At 31.2% G+C, this 15,619-nt stretch overlaps 1 protein-coding gene across 1 annotated transcript in view; it reads right to left on the reverse strand.

Annotated features, from left to right (window-relative positions):
• LOC110027928 (peroxisome biogenesis protein 19-2-like) overlaps window positions 1-10,508 on the reverse strand; it is a 17,580-nt gene extending 7,072 nt beyond the window's left edge. The window contains exons 1-4 of the mRNA XM_020729580.1: window positions 10,334-10,508; window positions 10,203-10,248; window positions 9,806-10,124; window positions 8,031-8,347 (exon numbers count right to left, since the gene is read on the reverse strand). Of these exons, the coding sequence (XP_020585239.1) occupies window positions 8,031-8,347; window positions 9,806-10,124; window positions 10,203-10,248; window positions 10,334-10,376 (725 nt within the window). The 5' untranslated portion in view covers window positions 10,377-10,508. The remainder of the gene's footprint in view (window positions 1-8,030; window positions 8,348-9,805; window positions 10,125-10,202; window positions 10,249-10,333) is intronic.
• Window positions 10,509-15,619: the final 5,111 nt, after the last annotated feature.

Below are 15,619 nucleotides of genomic sequence, written 5' to 3' on the forward strand. Positions count from 1 at the left end.
ATATATATATATATATATATATATATTCACCCTCCTTAGTATCTAATTTATTATAAAGATCATTAAAAATATAATTTTTAGCATCACAGATTGTTTATTTAGACTCCCTGCGGGCCATTTAATATTTTTTCCAGTTCTTTAAGTTTTTACATTTAAACCAATTTTTATTACATAACTTCTTATATTTTATTTTTTCTTGCACATTATTATTCTACCACCAACTATTTTTATTTATAAAAATTTTTTCTTTTGATTGTCCAAGCACATTTTTTGCTACTTGTTTAATAGTGTTTATTACTTTATCCCACATAAAATTTGCTTCTTCATGAACATTCCAAGTTTTGAAATTTAGAATTTTACTCATAAAAATAATTTTATTTGTGTTTTTTAAGTTTCTCCATCTAATTCTGCGATGATGAGTCATAATATTCTTTATTTTACAACTCTTAATCTTAAAATCTAGAACTAATAAACGATGTTGGGTACTTAAATTTTCACTTGGAATGACCTTACAATCTTTACAATCGCGAAGATCTCTTCTTCTCATAAGAAAATAATCAAATTGTGTTTTATTAGATCCACTCTTATAAGTAATAAGATGTTTATCCATTTTCTTGAATAAAGTATTAGTAATAACAAAATCATACGCTAAAACAAAATCTAAAATAGCTCTACCTTCTTCATTAGTTACTTCAAAACCATAGCCACCATGAATATTTCTGAAGTCTTCTACAACTCTACCGACATGTCCATTTAAATCTCCTCCAATAAAAATTTTTTCTTCAAGAGATATCATCTGAATTAAGTTTTCTAAGTCATTCAAAAATTTATCTTTAGACCCTGTATCTAAACTTACTTGAGGAGCATAAGCACTTATAATATTAAAAATCTTAGTATCAATGATAATATTAAAAGTTATAATTTTATCTCCAACTCTATTAATTTTTACAACATCATCTTTCAAACTCTTAATTATAATTACACCTACACCATTTCTAATGCGACTCTTACCAGAATACCAAAGTTTAAAACCTAAATTATCAATCTCCTTAGCCTTTTCTTCAACTCACTAAGCTTCTTGAATACATAAAATATTAATTTTCCTATGAATCATAATATCAACTAATTTCATTAATTTACCATTGAGAGTACCTATATTCCAAAATTACATCCTAATATTAGTTTCATTAGTTTCATGGACTAACTTCTTTACCCGCATTCGTCCGTAATGTGGAAACCTCTGCTTATTTAACACTATACCCGGACACCGGTGTAGCGGCCCTTATACACTTTTTACTGTATTCAGGTTATACAGCGAGTTGCTTCCAAAGGACGCCCTAGCACTTACACAATGATCAAAAGGATTCATGTCATGATTTTTTTCGATAAGTTTTACGCTGGTTGTTGACTACATAAAGCAACCCTCCACTTTTCACAAAGAAAAAATTTCAAGTCATTCTCTGATACAAAATATTGTATTCTAAATTTCGAAAGAACCAACAACATAACTCGAGGCAGAAAGAAGATGTTTAACAAGAAACACTCATCTTTACGTTGTGTTATTGAAATGACATATGGGGTTTGAAAAAAAAATTGATTACTTTACGTGATATGCTCACTTATTCTTTCGACAAACAAATCAAGATTATGATCGCTACGATGACTCTCCACAACTACATTCTTTGACATCTTTTGCGTAGTGATATTAATTTCAATAGTACAGATGATGACCAATCACATGGCCCTGCCGAGACATACAAATTTCTCATAGGCCATTCAATATCACAAGCTAGATCAAATTTACATGACTCTTGTACACAAGATGGGGAAAGTATAGAAGAGATGATGGAGATGAGAGAGCAAATTACAAGTGCAGTAGTTAATGGGTGAAAAGATTTTGTATGCTGCGTTTTCTTTGAAAAAACAGCTATTGTTTATTGTAATGAAGCTATTTCCAATGATGTTCATGTAAAATTTTAATTCGATGCAAATTACTTTTCCATTCTCCCATATGAATGGCCTTTAGGCAACCGTGGATTTAATCTAGCTTATTTTTTTCTTGCGTGTTTTTTCTTTTGTTTTTGAGGTCTATGATGGCTTAAATGATCTTAGGGGTTCTTCTGGATGACATTTATGGTGATATGACTTTGTTACACATACAAGCCCTTATTTTAAATACAACCGAAGATCTTAGGGGTTCTTCGGGTTTTTTTGGATGACTTTTTTGTGGTGATATAATTCTCCGATGCATTAGAGCATGATTTTACGTGGTTTAAAGGCAACCAAGAACCCCTTTTTCTCTGGACAAATGATTATTAAAGTTTTTTTGGATGTTTTTTGTGGTGATATGCTTCTGTGACACATACAAACTCGGTATTATATGATTAAAGGCAAGCAAGAACCTTTTTTAAAAAGGTTTACTCTCTTCTTATAGTAACAAATTATTCTATGGTTTATATTGTGTTCTGATGCCTCACAACTTTATAAAATTTTAATTGTGTATTTGTATTATTCTTTTTTATTAATATTACATCTAAGGGTCTGTGCTTTGTGGCTGTAAACCTTCAGAAAAGATGAGCTCGAGATCTTCTGGTAACTCCAAAGTATTGTAGTTTAATGTGCACTGCGGTATTCTCTATTTATTTCACGACAGAAGCATAGCTATAGAAAAATTTTACACGTGCCCAAGGAATAGACCAGGAAACTGTGGTTTCTTCATGTGGGCGGATCACTTTGATAATTTCGCCTACAAAAGTGATCAAGCGTGGAGAGTTTCGTTGGAAGAGAGATTATCTCGTGAAATTAATCATTTGCATTTTAAATTCAACATCATGATAATGTTAATTGTTATTTTAATACTTTAATTTTTAATTTTAATTGTCATATTACTCACAGTTTAGTGATGCGTCAATTTTAATTATGTAATATTAAAATTTAGTATCTATTTTCATGTATGAAATGTGCAACTATGACTGATTCTATTATAAACAATACAACAGTACAGGGACAAAAAGGTTTTTTTAGCATAAATAGCTATTGCACAACTGCGCAAAACAAACAAACACACAGCCTCCCCGCGGTAGCTTCTACGCAAGCGCTTCCTGACACAGTTGTTGTGCGACAGCTTTTAAATAAGTCGGCTACATAAATCCTTTTTCTCCATTGCGTACTATTGAGTGTCAAATTTTCATTTAATTCTAATAAATTAAGATCATTTTTTATACTATATGACCACGTCTTTCTAGGTTTACCTCTGTCTTTCTTAACATAAATCGAATCTAAAACATCTACTCTCCTAACTGGATCATCAGATGGTCGACGTTTGATGTGATCAAATCATCTAAGATGACTTTCTCAAATTTTATCCGCAACTGGAGCTACACCAACTCTATAAAGGATATATTCAAATATTTTGACAAATTTTACACCGGTTGTCAACTGTCTAACGCAATTCTCCACTTTTCACATGCAAAAAAAGAAATTTATTAAAAAAAATGTATGTAACATCTCAAAGTAAAAAAAAAAATACAACTGCATTAGCCATGCATTATAATCAAAATGAATGGGGATCGTCCCTGCAAAAGGGAAATTAAAATGAATATTAATTATTTGAATAAAATATGGATTGTCAATGATTAAAACAAAGTTATATGGCTTTATCCATGCAAAAAATTAGCAATAATGATTATATGATCTCCATGTATATTAACATAATGTTGATGAGGATTCTTCAATCAAAACAAAAAAAATGATAATAACATAGATTCTTCATAAACGAATATTATTTTGATTTTTCTAGACATAATGTCTTTGGAAACTTCATTCATGGATATGGGGGTAAATAAGGATGATTCTCCATGCATACAAATAATGATATAAGTGGATCCACTCATTATATGGAAATTAATCATAAGGTAATAAAAAAAACTACTTTTATCAAGTTCTCAATGTCATTCAACTTATCGCTATTGACATTTATAATTACATTCCTAGGCTTGCTTATGATGGTTATTATCATTGTTGCATTTTGCAAAGACTATCATTAGAGTTACTGTAACAATTTATGTCAGGTCTCCGTTATTCTTGCAAGGTGTAAAAACATGTGGAAGCATCTCCAATGATGGTTCCTCCCTGACGATTCCTCCATTAATGATACCTTCTTCATCAACCACCTTAGGGAATGACAAAATGTAGATGATGAACATACCTGCGATACTTTCATCATCAATGTTCTCTTCAATAATGCATCCCTTAACAACGATAGTTATGCCATTGATAATTGCCCACTCCAATCAATAATAACTATGACAATGGCAACTTCATCAATGGCCGCTTCATTGATAGTTTAATGCTCCCTTAGCAATGACAATTATGCAATCGGGGCCAATTGCTACTTCATTAACGGCCACTTCATTGATAGCCCAGTGCAACTACTCTAATAATGACTTTGTTAATGATCGCTCCAATGACAATTTACTCCATCAGCAGTAATAAGCCGATTATGACTCCACCAACAATCACTTCATTGGTGGTCCACTCATTTGAAATACGATATGTGATCACAACAATGTTAGCATCTACTCCATTGAAAATCAACTCAATCGACGAGTATGGTAATGACAACAAACTCAATGATTATTCTATGATAATCATTATGGCTGACAATGACTATGAAGATGTTGACTATGTTGATGACTGCTCGATAGTTATACCAACAACAAAAACATACAAACAAAGAATGTTAAAGATCTCTCCATTGGCAATGATTCCCATCAACAATTCCTTCATTGTTGACACCATAGATCAAATCTTTCAAAATGAACGAGGAAATGGATTATGAAGTTCCTCTTAATAAAGGAAAATTCTTGAAGTTTACTAGTCAATCAAGATAAAATGCGATCGAACAATCTTAGATGAATCATCATCATCATAATACTCATAATATGATGTGACTCCAAACACATAACATTCACTTAATTGATCAATCTAAATAGCTAAGAACCTAAATGTTATTCAAAAAATCTTAGTTCAAATAATAGTCTCCTATGAGTCATCATTTAAATCTCATGCTGAGTGTGACTGAAAATGCATAATAGCCACCTAATTTAACTAGGCTAAGCTAGATAGCCAAGAACCACAATGCAGGTCATTAACTCCTTGTTGATCTAACAATCACGGGCAATCTATCTTAACAATACTCAAGCACAGGCATGATTCTAAATGTACAACATCTCTTCAAATTAATAAATCATAAATATCAAAGACATGAGTTTGACCATGATGAAAACAAGTTGATCCAATCAAATTATCACTTAACACTCAAAAAGTTCAGTCATCCTGAAGTCAAGGCAAATAATGATTCATAAATATATTTGAATTGATGTTAAGGCATCAACCCATCACAAGAGGATGTAAACACGCTCATATATGTTCCATGAAAACTTTGCACTACAAGGGGTACAAACCTTCATCCCAAGGGCTAACTACATAAATTTCCACTAGAAGACATGCAAAGGTATTTATGCTCCCAATACAATACAAAATTCCACCATATGTGATGATACTACATAAAATCGCTCTAATATACATGTTCTACCTTGTGATAATCTAACATTTAATCCCCACATACAGCGTGTGATATAACTTCTGTGTAACAATGTTAATTATTTTACAGCTATGGATCCCAATGATGGATAACATAGAAAATATTGCAAAAAAATCATTACAACAGTTGTATGTGTGCTGACTGCATACTATAAATCATAAATCTATCAAACTCCATAAATAAAGTCGGCATATACCGGAGACAAGTGGGTAAATGAACTTCTTGGGGGACATCCAGGGAGAATTTCATAATATGTTTCGATATGTTTCGTATGAGCCAATAAATCTTTATTGATCTTTTAAATGAACTGCATAATAGTCATGGTCTTCGCGGCTCTTTTAGAATAACTTCTAAGGATGTATTGGCCATAACACTTTACATTTTATCGCATAATAAATCTATAAGATGCACATGCGAGAGATTTCAACATTCATCTGAAACTATGAGTAGATATTTCTTTATTGGCTTGAATGCCTTGAGAAGTTTGTCTAAGTATGTCTGGTGAAACTATCAAGTCTGAAGGCCCAACTTTCCAAACTATCCTGAGAGAAATATCATGAGATCATCGTTATATGTCATGCTTCAAGGAATTGTGAAATTGTTTTATTTTCTTCAAATAATTTTCTCATTTAATTGTACAATCCCGAAAGATATGAATGTATTGGTACTATTGATAGAACACATGTTCATGCATGTATCAGATGCGGATAAAGTCTCATACATTAGACGTTATGGTTCACCCACCCAAAATGTAATGATAGTCTGCGATTTTAATTTGTGTTTCACTTTTTTCATGGTTGGTTGGGAAGACAGTGTTAACATTAGCCGAATTTTCAAGTTTGCAACACGATCTCGTATGCATAACTTTCTCTTGCCGCCTCGAGGTTAGATAACTCTTTCTTAAACCTATATTAATGTTTCATATAGTAACTCAAGATTGACTATTCTAATAAGAAAATACTATTTAGAGGATGTTGGATATCCATTACAATAGGGATTTCTAAAACTATTTTCAAACGTAAGATATCACATTGTAGACTTCGAAAGGGCTAGTCAAGTAGTGTGACGAAGAAAAGAATTATTTAATAAGTGACATTCATCATTAAGAGGTGTGATTGAGAGAGCTTTTGGAGTTTGGAAGAAAAAGTGGGTTATTCCAAAAGACATGCCAACATACTCATTTGAAAAATAGGTTAAAATTGTTGTTGCGATAATGATAATTCATAATCACACATATCGCCATCATTCTCAATTTGACATTGACTTTGCAAGCATAAAAGAAAACGAATCAGTGCCTTCTGAAGCATATGAATATTGCTTGGGCGAATCACTGATGGATACTGATGAGGATAGTGTCAACCCTTGCGTAGGTGACGGGGAAGGTGCTGATGAGATGGCTGAGTTACGAGAGCATATCATCGATATTTTAGTTAATAATTGATTAATATTATGTGGTTGGATGTCTGAGCAAGTGTTATATCATGCAATTGATTGGCTGTGAACTATAATTTATTCCATGTTGCGGGTGTGGTTGCAATTATTTTTTGGGGCTCTGTTTCTTTTTCTTTCATTAGAAATTTATAAATTCCATCACATCAATTGAATGATGGGCACTGCTTTTATTATCGAACTGTCATATTTAAGCTGATATCTACTTCATTGATCTACAGTCCCTCATTATTTAATGTCATTGTTTTTTGAGTAAATAACACTAGCGTTTAAATATCAGCTTAATGCCTCAAATTCCCTTTCTAACATTTGGGTTATAAACTCATGTACAGCTGAATAACATTAAACTTGATATGCAATCAATTACTACCCAATTTTACAACCACAATGAGTTAATGAATAGATAATCTGAAAGCCTAAGTTGTGACATATATGGAGCAAAATGTTAGCTAATGTAACATAATATTCAGAGAGAATTAAGAAAAAAAAAATATCTGGCAAGTAGCTAAAGCAAATAGGCAATCGAATAAGTCCAATAATTTTTTCAAAGAACAATGCCATTAAAAATGATGTCTATAGGAACTGAACAGACGGGTAACACTAAGCTAACCAAAATTTTATGCCTTGGCAAGCAACATGACGTAAGAGGTTGTATAATAATTGCACTAATACCATAATGCATAAATTTATTAATCTTGTACAATCCATTGCTCAATCATGATATACTGGCCCATCAAAAAAGAATGGCATTGTCACAATATCTTGCAAGCTTGAAAATTAAGTGAAATACCATAACATAGGATTCTATTGTTCTAAGGAGAATTTCTTGTTTATTAGAATGAGAATAAGCACAAATAATCCTAGTTTCAATAAATCATACACTATCAGAAATATGGTGTAACCTTATAGATAATATCTTAAATATTTTTCTTGACTTTAGATGATTGCATTTCAAAACCAAGAAGGGGAGACTCACAATTGGGTTAGATTGTTTAAATCAAGACCAGGAGCAAGCTCTTCAACAATATCACTTGGTGGTTGGCCACATTCTTGCATTTTCTGCATAAGATCAACTATTTTATGGAAGTTATCAGGGTCTTCTTCATAAGCTTCATTAAGCTTTAATATCAGCTCGTATTGGCGATAATAGCGATCATATTCTTCCTTGCTTAGGCTGCTTTTATGCTCTTGTAACCACTTAGGATATCTTTCTCCTATTTCCTTCATCGGTTCCTGGAGAATCTCTTTTGATAAAAGCTGCTGCATCATGGTTTCTACTATTGATTCCATATCCTGTAAATAGAACAAATAATGTTAACTATACATCATTTCTATCCGGCACGAACTAAATAAACACAAGTTTTGGATCAAATAAAAAATAGAATTCATATATAAGAAGAGAAGATCCATAAATAAAGAAATTATAATGTATAAAAACACTAGCGTTTGATATCAAGAGAAAGTACAAATCTTCATAAGTTAGCAAAATTGACACTATTGCTCGTTGAATAAACATTTTTTATGCATAAAATCATGGCTGTATCTGGTAGATGAGATTCCTTTCATCCAATACATAACAATAGAAATCATAAGTTTTAAAAATAAGTAGTAATGTTCAACCTAAACATACAAGAGAAATTAAAGGTCCTTAAAAACACAAGCAATACTCAACTTTAACAGTCCTAACTCAAAAAAGGATTGATGACAGTTAATAAAGACATATTTCATGACATCTTGGCAGAAGAATACCTAAGCCAATCTATGATATTTGTAGAGCTTTGTCTAAATGAATAAAGACAGAAAAATAAATCAACTCCAAAAAATCAGCATATCAAGTTGTTAGATTATTGAGATATTAGATATAAATTCAAAGTTGATATTCTTAATGCAGCACAGACCTAGCTACTTAAGACATGTACTATTCATATTGTCACATCACATGCATATCACAACCTAAGAAAAATTATGTTTACTTCAACTTTGCTCTATATCAAACACTCAATAAATTAAAGATTCGTGAGAAGTTTTTACTTTACACCTATATTACTTAAAAAAAAAACCAAATAAGCCCTTAATTACAAACAACTTTAAATAAAATATTCACCTTAAATTCCTTTCATCTCTTTCAAAAAGGTACTAAAACCATTCTATCTTCAGAAACACTAATATTTCCGATCAAGTGCAAAGCACAATCATGTTTGTTTGCTACCAAAACAGTCTTGTCACACGAATGAGAGGTGTATATCTTGAGACCAACTCCCCTCCCCCAACAAACCCTAAAAAAGCCAAAAACAAATTTATACAACAATAAAATTCTTCTCCTCAAACCCATCGCTCTCTCTATTCTCTAGCCATAACAAATACTATAACTTCATAAAATTTCTTGCTTCCACAACCCTCGCGCCAAATAATTAGTGTAAATTCACCGAACATGCCTACAAAACAAGCTTGGATAATTTTAATTAAATTTCAAAAGTACATTAACAGCAAACTCGTAAACCAGCCAGTCGAGCTTAGTTTCCGCTATGGAATTCAAAGCTCAAAGAATACTAATTATTCAAAATAATTGTAAAATAAATTAAACGTAAGAAACTAATCATTATTGCTAGTTTAATTGAGTGATTTGGAACCCTCACTCCTTAAATCATAATCCGACTGACACATGGATCTCCAAAGAGAAAAAGAACAGTAAAAGTTATCATAAACTTCAATCACAGACTAATAAAAAGGGGTAGAAAAACAAATAAAAACCTGCGAACCAGCGAGCTCCTCGAACTGCTTGACGAAGTCTTCGACCATGCTCTCCTCGTCAAACCCACCAGCGGCCCTTGAACCTGCTGCTGCCGCAGACGTTACCGATTCCAGCTCCCGAACAGCCTCGCGAGTCTGCTGTGTAAGTTTCTCGAGCGTCTCGGTAGCGTGAGTTTTCTTCGGAGGAAGAGCCCTCTGCTGCTTCCTAGACCTCAAATCAGGAAGACCAATCCCCAACCCCCTCACTGAAGAGGAAGAAGAAGCCTGTGCCAACACATCGCCCCTTCCTTCCTTCCCCTCTCCGCCGCTGCTGCTTCCCCTATCAAACGAAAACATAGATAACAGAAAATTAACAGAAAATCTACAATTTCAAAATGGACGGAAAAGAGAGAAACACCTCTGACTGGGGGCGAGATCGAGCTTCGCAAAATCATCCAAAGCACCTGGAAGAAAAACGAGAGATCAAATGATCAACTAGTAAAAGTACCACGACAGGTAAAGAGAAAGGCGTTAATGGGTGAATCATACTATCGAGAAGTTGGTCGAGATCGTCGGGGTAGGGTTCCGACATGGAGAAACGATGATTTGGTCGGCGAAGCAGCGGAGATGAGAAGATATCCAACAGATTAACCGCCAACTGATCCTTCACCCTTTATCCCGGTGGTGCTCCAATTGCGCACCGCCGCCCGATTGTTGCCGAAAAACACTCGTCCACATTCGAGCCTTAATGCAATAATTTATTTTATAAATTCCAATTTAATAAATTTTTAAAATTTATTTGATAGGATAGAAATTATATTAATTGAATGAATTATGTTGTTATTTATTTTTATATTTATATCTATTAAATCAAAGAACATTTTAATATTACTTATTAATGATTAATTTATTAAGTTTGGTTTACTTTTAATTTAATTTCTAATTATTCCTATTTCAACCATTTTTAATTAGTTATTCATTAAGCTAATTGAACTTTATTTATTAATAACAAAAATAAATAAGCATTTATTAATTATAATCATTAATTAGAATTTTAGGAAAGCAATTAATTATTAATTAGTATTTTAGTATTCATTAGCTATCATTAATTATTTATTTATCATCCTATCAAAGCATTTGTACTTAATTAATAGTTAGTTTAATAAAATGTTATTAATTTATCAACAATTAGTACTCAATTAAAAATTAAAGTTAAATTAAATTAATGAATTTTTAATTCAACTATATATTTGCAATCATTCCATTAAATTAAGAAAATTAATATAGTAAGTCTCATTATCTTCCACTTTACCCTCTTATTTCCTAAAACCCTCATCTTTCTTCTCCTTTTTCTACTCCTACATGGCATCCACAAGAAAATGAAGTAATACACTGCAACGAGAACTTGAAGTTGAAAAGAGGCTCTTGTCGGTGAAACAATGACAAGGATAATATTTCTCCTCTCACCCTTCCCGCATTTCTTTAGTCTAAATCCTTTAAATCCATCAAACTCCCAAATTTAGTAAATTTGGAATTTATGGTGAAATAGAGCTCGAATAAGATTTTAAATTCTAGTGAATTTAACTTGCTCAAAAAGTTAGCCTTGTAGGATTTAAGATTAATGCTTAAATCATGCTAAAATTTGCTGCCAAATGACCCCTAAAATTTAATTTATAAACATCTTTAAAATTATTATAAATATATTAATATTGATTTTTTTAATTTTTTATTTTATTTTAGTTTATTCGCACTCGTGACTTATAAAAATACTTATTTAGAGAAATTTGGCTTTATTGAGTTCATACGTTTGATTTAAATTTATTTATGATAACAATTGAATAACACTTGAGATTTTCATATAATTATGGCAAAGAGAAAGATGAAGAATAAGAAAGAGTTAGAGAGAACCAAAATGAAGGAAACTTTGCAAGGTTTTATTTTTATTTTGTTTGAAGTATAGAGTTGGATGTACTATTTCCAATGTAACCATTTGATTCGTATTTATAAATATTTAGCCTCAAAAAAAGATTATACTTTAATAAAAAATAATAATAATGTGATATGTCTGTTAAAGACACATGAACATAGTGATAAGAATACATATGGATTGTAGCATTGACGAGTGCTTTCAAAGCTTTACTTGGAAAATCTATTAATCCTGAACAACAATTTCTTTTAAGCTCTTTGGTTATTGCCTTTCAAGCTAACAAGTAGCCACTATCTTGGAATAGTGTCTTCTTAATTTGACCCACTTGTCTCAACAAATATTGTTTGAGCAAGGTTGTTTCAACTAGACTAGACATTGAATTGAAACAAAAAATATTCAGTATTTAAAGATTCATGTAAAATTGAATTAAATGTTGAATTAGATGATGAAATAAATGCTAAAATAAATTTATTTGATTTAAATGATGTAAAAATTATATAATGGAAATATTTTTACTAATTCAATATATAATATTTTAATTTAGGATGCTTAACTCTTAAATATTCTGAATATATTTTTAAAATAAATTGTGGGTTTGTAATTTTTTTTTATCATTTTCTTAACTTTTAAAATAACTCTTTTATTTCCAACATTCAGATTAAAATCAGAAAGCTGAAATTATATTAAAATGGATTAGCTTTTAAGAATTTAATTTGGTTCACCGATTCACCAATTTAACTGCAGGTTTTAACAGATTCTCATCAATTTTGATTTTTAACTGAACTAGTTATAAGGCAGGTTCAGAGATGAACCCATTGGACCAACCAATGTGGTCCAGTTTTTAAGACATTGTTTATAAGCTTATGTCCTCTGAGCTAAGCAAGTGCCCTATCGAACTTGAGTCCTTCGAATTGGGAACTTAACTTTTGAGTCTCAAGAAAGTGACTTGAAACTTTAATGATTAACCTTTGGGGAACTTTGTTCAAATGACTCTTTTATCTTCATGTCTTTTGCTTTTAGTGGATGCATCAAGTCAACTTAGCTTTATCTTGAACTACTTACATGGATATACATTTAATTCTTTAATCCTCTTATAATTATAGAGAGTAAATTACTAAAAAAAGATAATTTGGTTAGACAATTAATATTATCATAGCTTTCATAGATTGACCAAAAAAATGGATAAATTTGATTATTATACTAGTAATAGTTTTCATTAGATGAGAAATATTAGCATACTTTCAATAATATAAAGTAGTACCTAATGTTACCTTTAGTGTTGGTTGCTCCTAACTTGCAAAGGTCTTATTATCTCATGTTAACAAGGAAGGCAAAAAAAAATTACTGTTTACTATTTAAGCCATCATCTAATATCCTTGAAAATAAAGTATCAATTAATTGAGATACATTATTTAGCCCTAGTATTCGTGACCTAAAAGCTGAGATATTCCATACTCTGTTATAAGATGAATTAGACCTCATGAATCATTTGATTATTGTATTTGATTACCTTATTGATATTGTTAAGATGCTTGGCTTGAGAGTTATTGATTCCGCTTTAATTTGACATCACTTTCATCCCTCTATGCTTTATGAAAGGTCAAGCTCTAACTGAATTCTTAGCAACACTTCTTGTTCCTATAGACTCATCTTTAAATGATGATCTCCATTATAATTAGATCATGAGTTTTAAAGGATTTGTTAGGCCTTCTTGAGAGTTATATTTAGCTCAATAAAAAAATGTTATGATATTCTTATCACATATCATGGTTGTGTGCTAATAATAAAGTTGAGTACAAAGCTTTGATTATTAAATAATTCTCATGGACATTAAGGATATCAATATATTGTCAACTTTCAATTGGTTGCTAATCAATTATCCATGGTCTACAAGATTTTTAAGCTTATATTTATTAGTATTACCAATATACAATTTAACTCCTCAAATAAATACATGTCATTGCCTTATACCAAATTTCTTGCAGAAAAAATAATGTAGTAGATGCTTTAAGGTCTAAATTTTTATAAAATTGAAAAACTACCAAATATGTCTAATATAGAAGTGGAGTTGTCTATGCTTGGAGAGAAGTGCATTGCATTGGAGATGGAATGCACAGACCACAAAAGATTCCTATAATTTCTTATACGTGTTTAGATATGACATCAAGAAAAGCATATCACCTTAAAGAGTAAGCCCACTATCCTACGAAGGATCTAATTATGAAGTGATGGTTTCAAAATTTCGGGTCTTTGTTGTCAAAATTTTCACGTATCTTACAAAATATGATATGGTTCATTATTTATTGAGGTAAAATATACCTAAAAGGAAAGCCCCCTATATTCAATTATATCCTAAGAGGGGCTACCTTTTAGGAAAACTCCTAATCAAAATAGAGGTTATCATTTATATAGATCACAAAGTTTAAGATTTAAGTGAGATTAACTGAAATTAGAATTGTTCTTATCACAAGTCAACAAGAAATATAAAAAGCACTAGATATTGTTAGGCTTGATGATGTTTCAGACTATTATATAGTTAGGTTTTAAATTTTAAAATTGATAATGATTTTTTGTTTGACTTCTTCAATTTTATTTTAGAAATTCAATAATTATATTTCAAGGATACAAGATTGTGGAAATGACTAATAGTTGACTTGTCCTGTCAATAAAATCAATAAGACCAACTCAAAACCTAAACTAAAGTAATAAACAATAATACTGGTATGAATATGTTATCTAATCTAAGTGATAAAAGTAGGACTTGCTTACTTCACTCCCACCAAGTCTGGCTGTCAAAAAAGCTCGTTGTTCGCGAACAGCTCGTGTTCGGCTCGTTTGTTAAGTAAACGAGCCGAACATGAACAAATTTTTAAAACTCGAATTATAAAAGAGCCGAACACGAACAACTCATTGTTCGCTCGTGTTCGGCTCATTTTCGGCTCGTTTTAGCTTGAATAAGTTTAAATAATAACAACTCATGTGACAATATGGTTAGTGTCTTCTTTTATATATATTTGATCCAGTTTTGAATCTCACACTTTACATCTACTTTTTTCAATTTAAGTTTAACGAGTCAATTTTGAGCTGAACACGAACACACTGTTCACGACCCGATTTCAAACACGAGACAATTTTGAACACGAGCTATTTCGAACGAGCAGAACATGAGCCAAATCTGAGCTCGCTCAAACTCGGCTCGTTTACAGCCCTACCACCAAGGAGCGGAATCTAGCGAAATGCATCTAGGCTCATGGCCCTGCTTGGAGAGGGTTGACAGCTAATATCACCGATGCAGAAAATTGATGAGGTTAATCATGTGCATAAGTGGATGGGTAGCTTTGTTAAAAGAACCTTAAAACATAATTAAAACCCATTAATGAAGCTCAAAATGATTAATACATAAAGAAACTCGTAATTAAGAAGGTGAGGAGAGGTTATGTTTGTAATTTTTTCAATATTATAAACGTACCCTTATTAACTTTTAAACCTCTAATGTGAACATTAAAGAATTAGAACTCCTGAAACTTAATCTCAAATGATCATTAATAAACAAAAAACAACCAAAAATAAATAAAAAATAGTTAATCTAAAGTGATTGGAGGTTTAATTGTAATTTTTAAAATTATAAATGTAACCTCAATTACTTTTTCAACTATTGAACATAAAACTTGCAAGCCTAATTTTAATAAGTTTAGCTTAAAGTCATTAATTGGAAGTCAAATAACAACTAAAGGTTAAAACTCATATGTTTGAAATTGAATTAGGAAATATTCGTAAATTTTCTTAAATTACGAACGTACCCTTTTCATCACCGAGCTTAACAAATGAAGTTATCAAAATTGAAACCATTGACTAATCACTTTCAAATTATTAATTAATTTATATTAAAACATAGTAAAATAACTTTC

Source organism: Phalaenopsis equestris, unplaced genomic scaffold (assembly GCF_001263595.1).
Source record: "Phalaenopsis equestris unplaced genomic scaffold, ASM126359v1 Scaffold000468, whole genome shotgun sequence".
Lineage (NCBI taxonomy): Eukaryota > Viridiplantae > Streptophyta > Magnoliopsida > Asparagales > Orchidaceae > Phalaenopsis > Phalaenopsis equestris.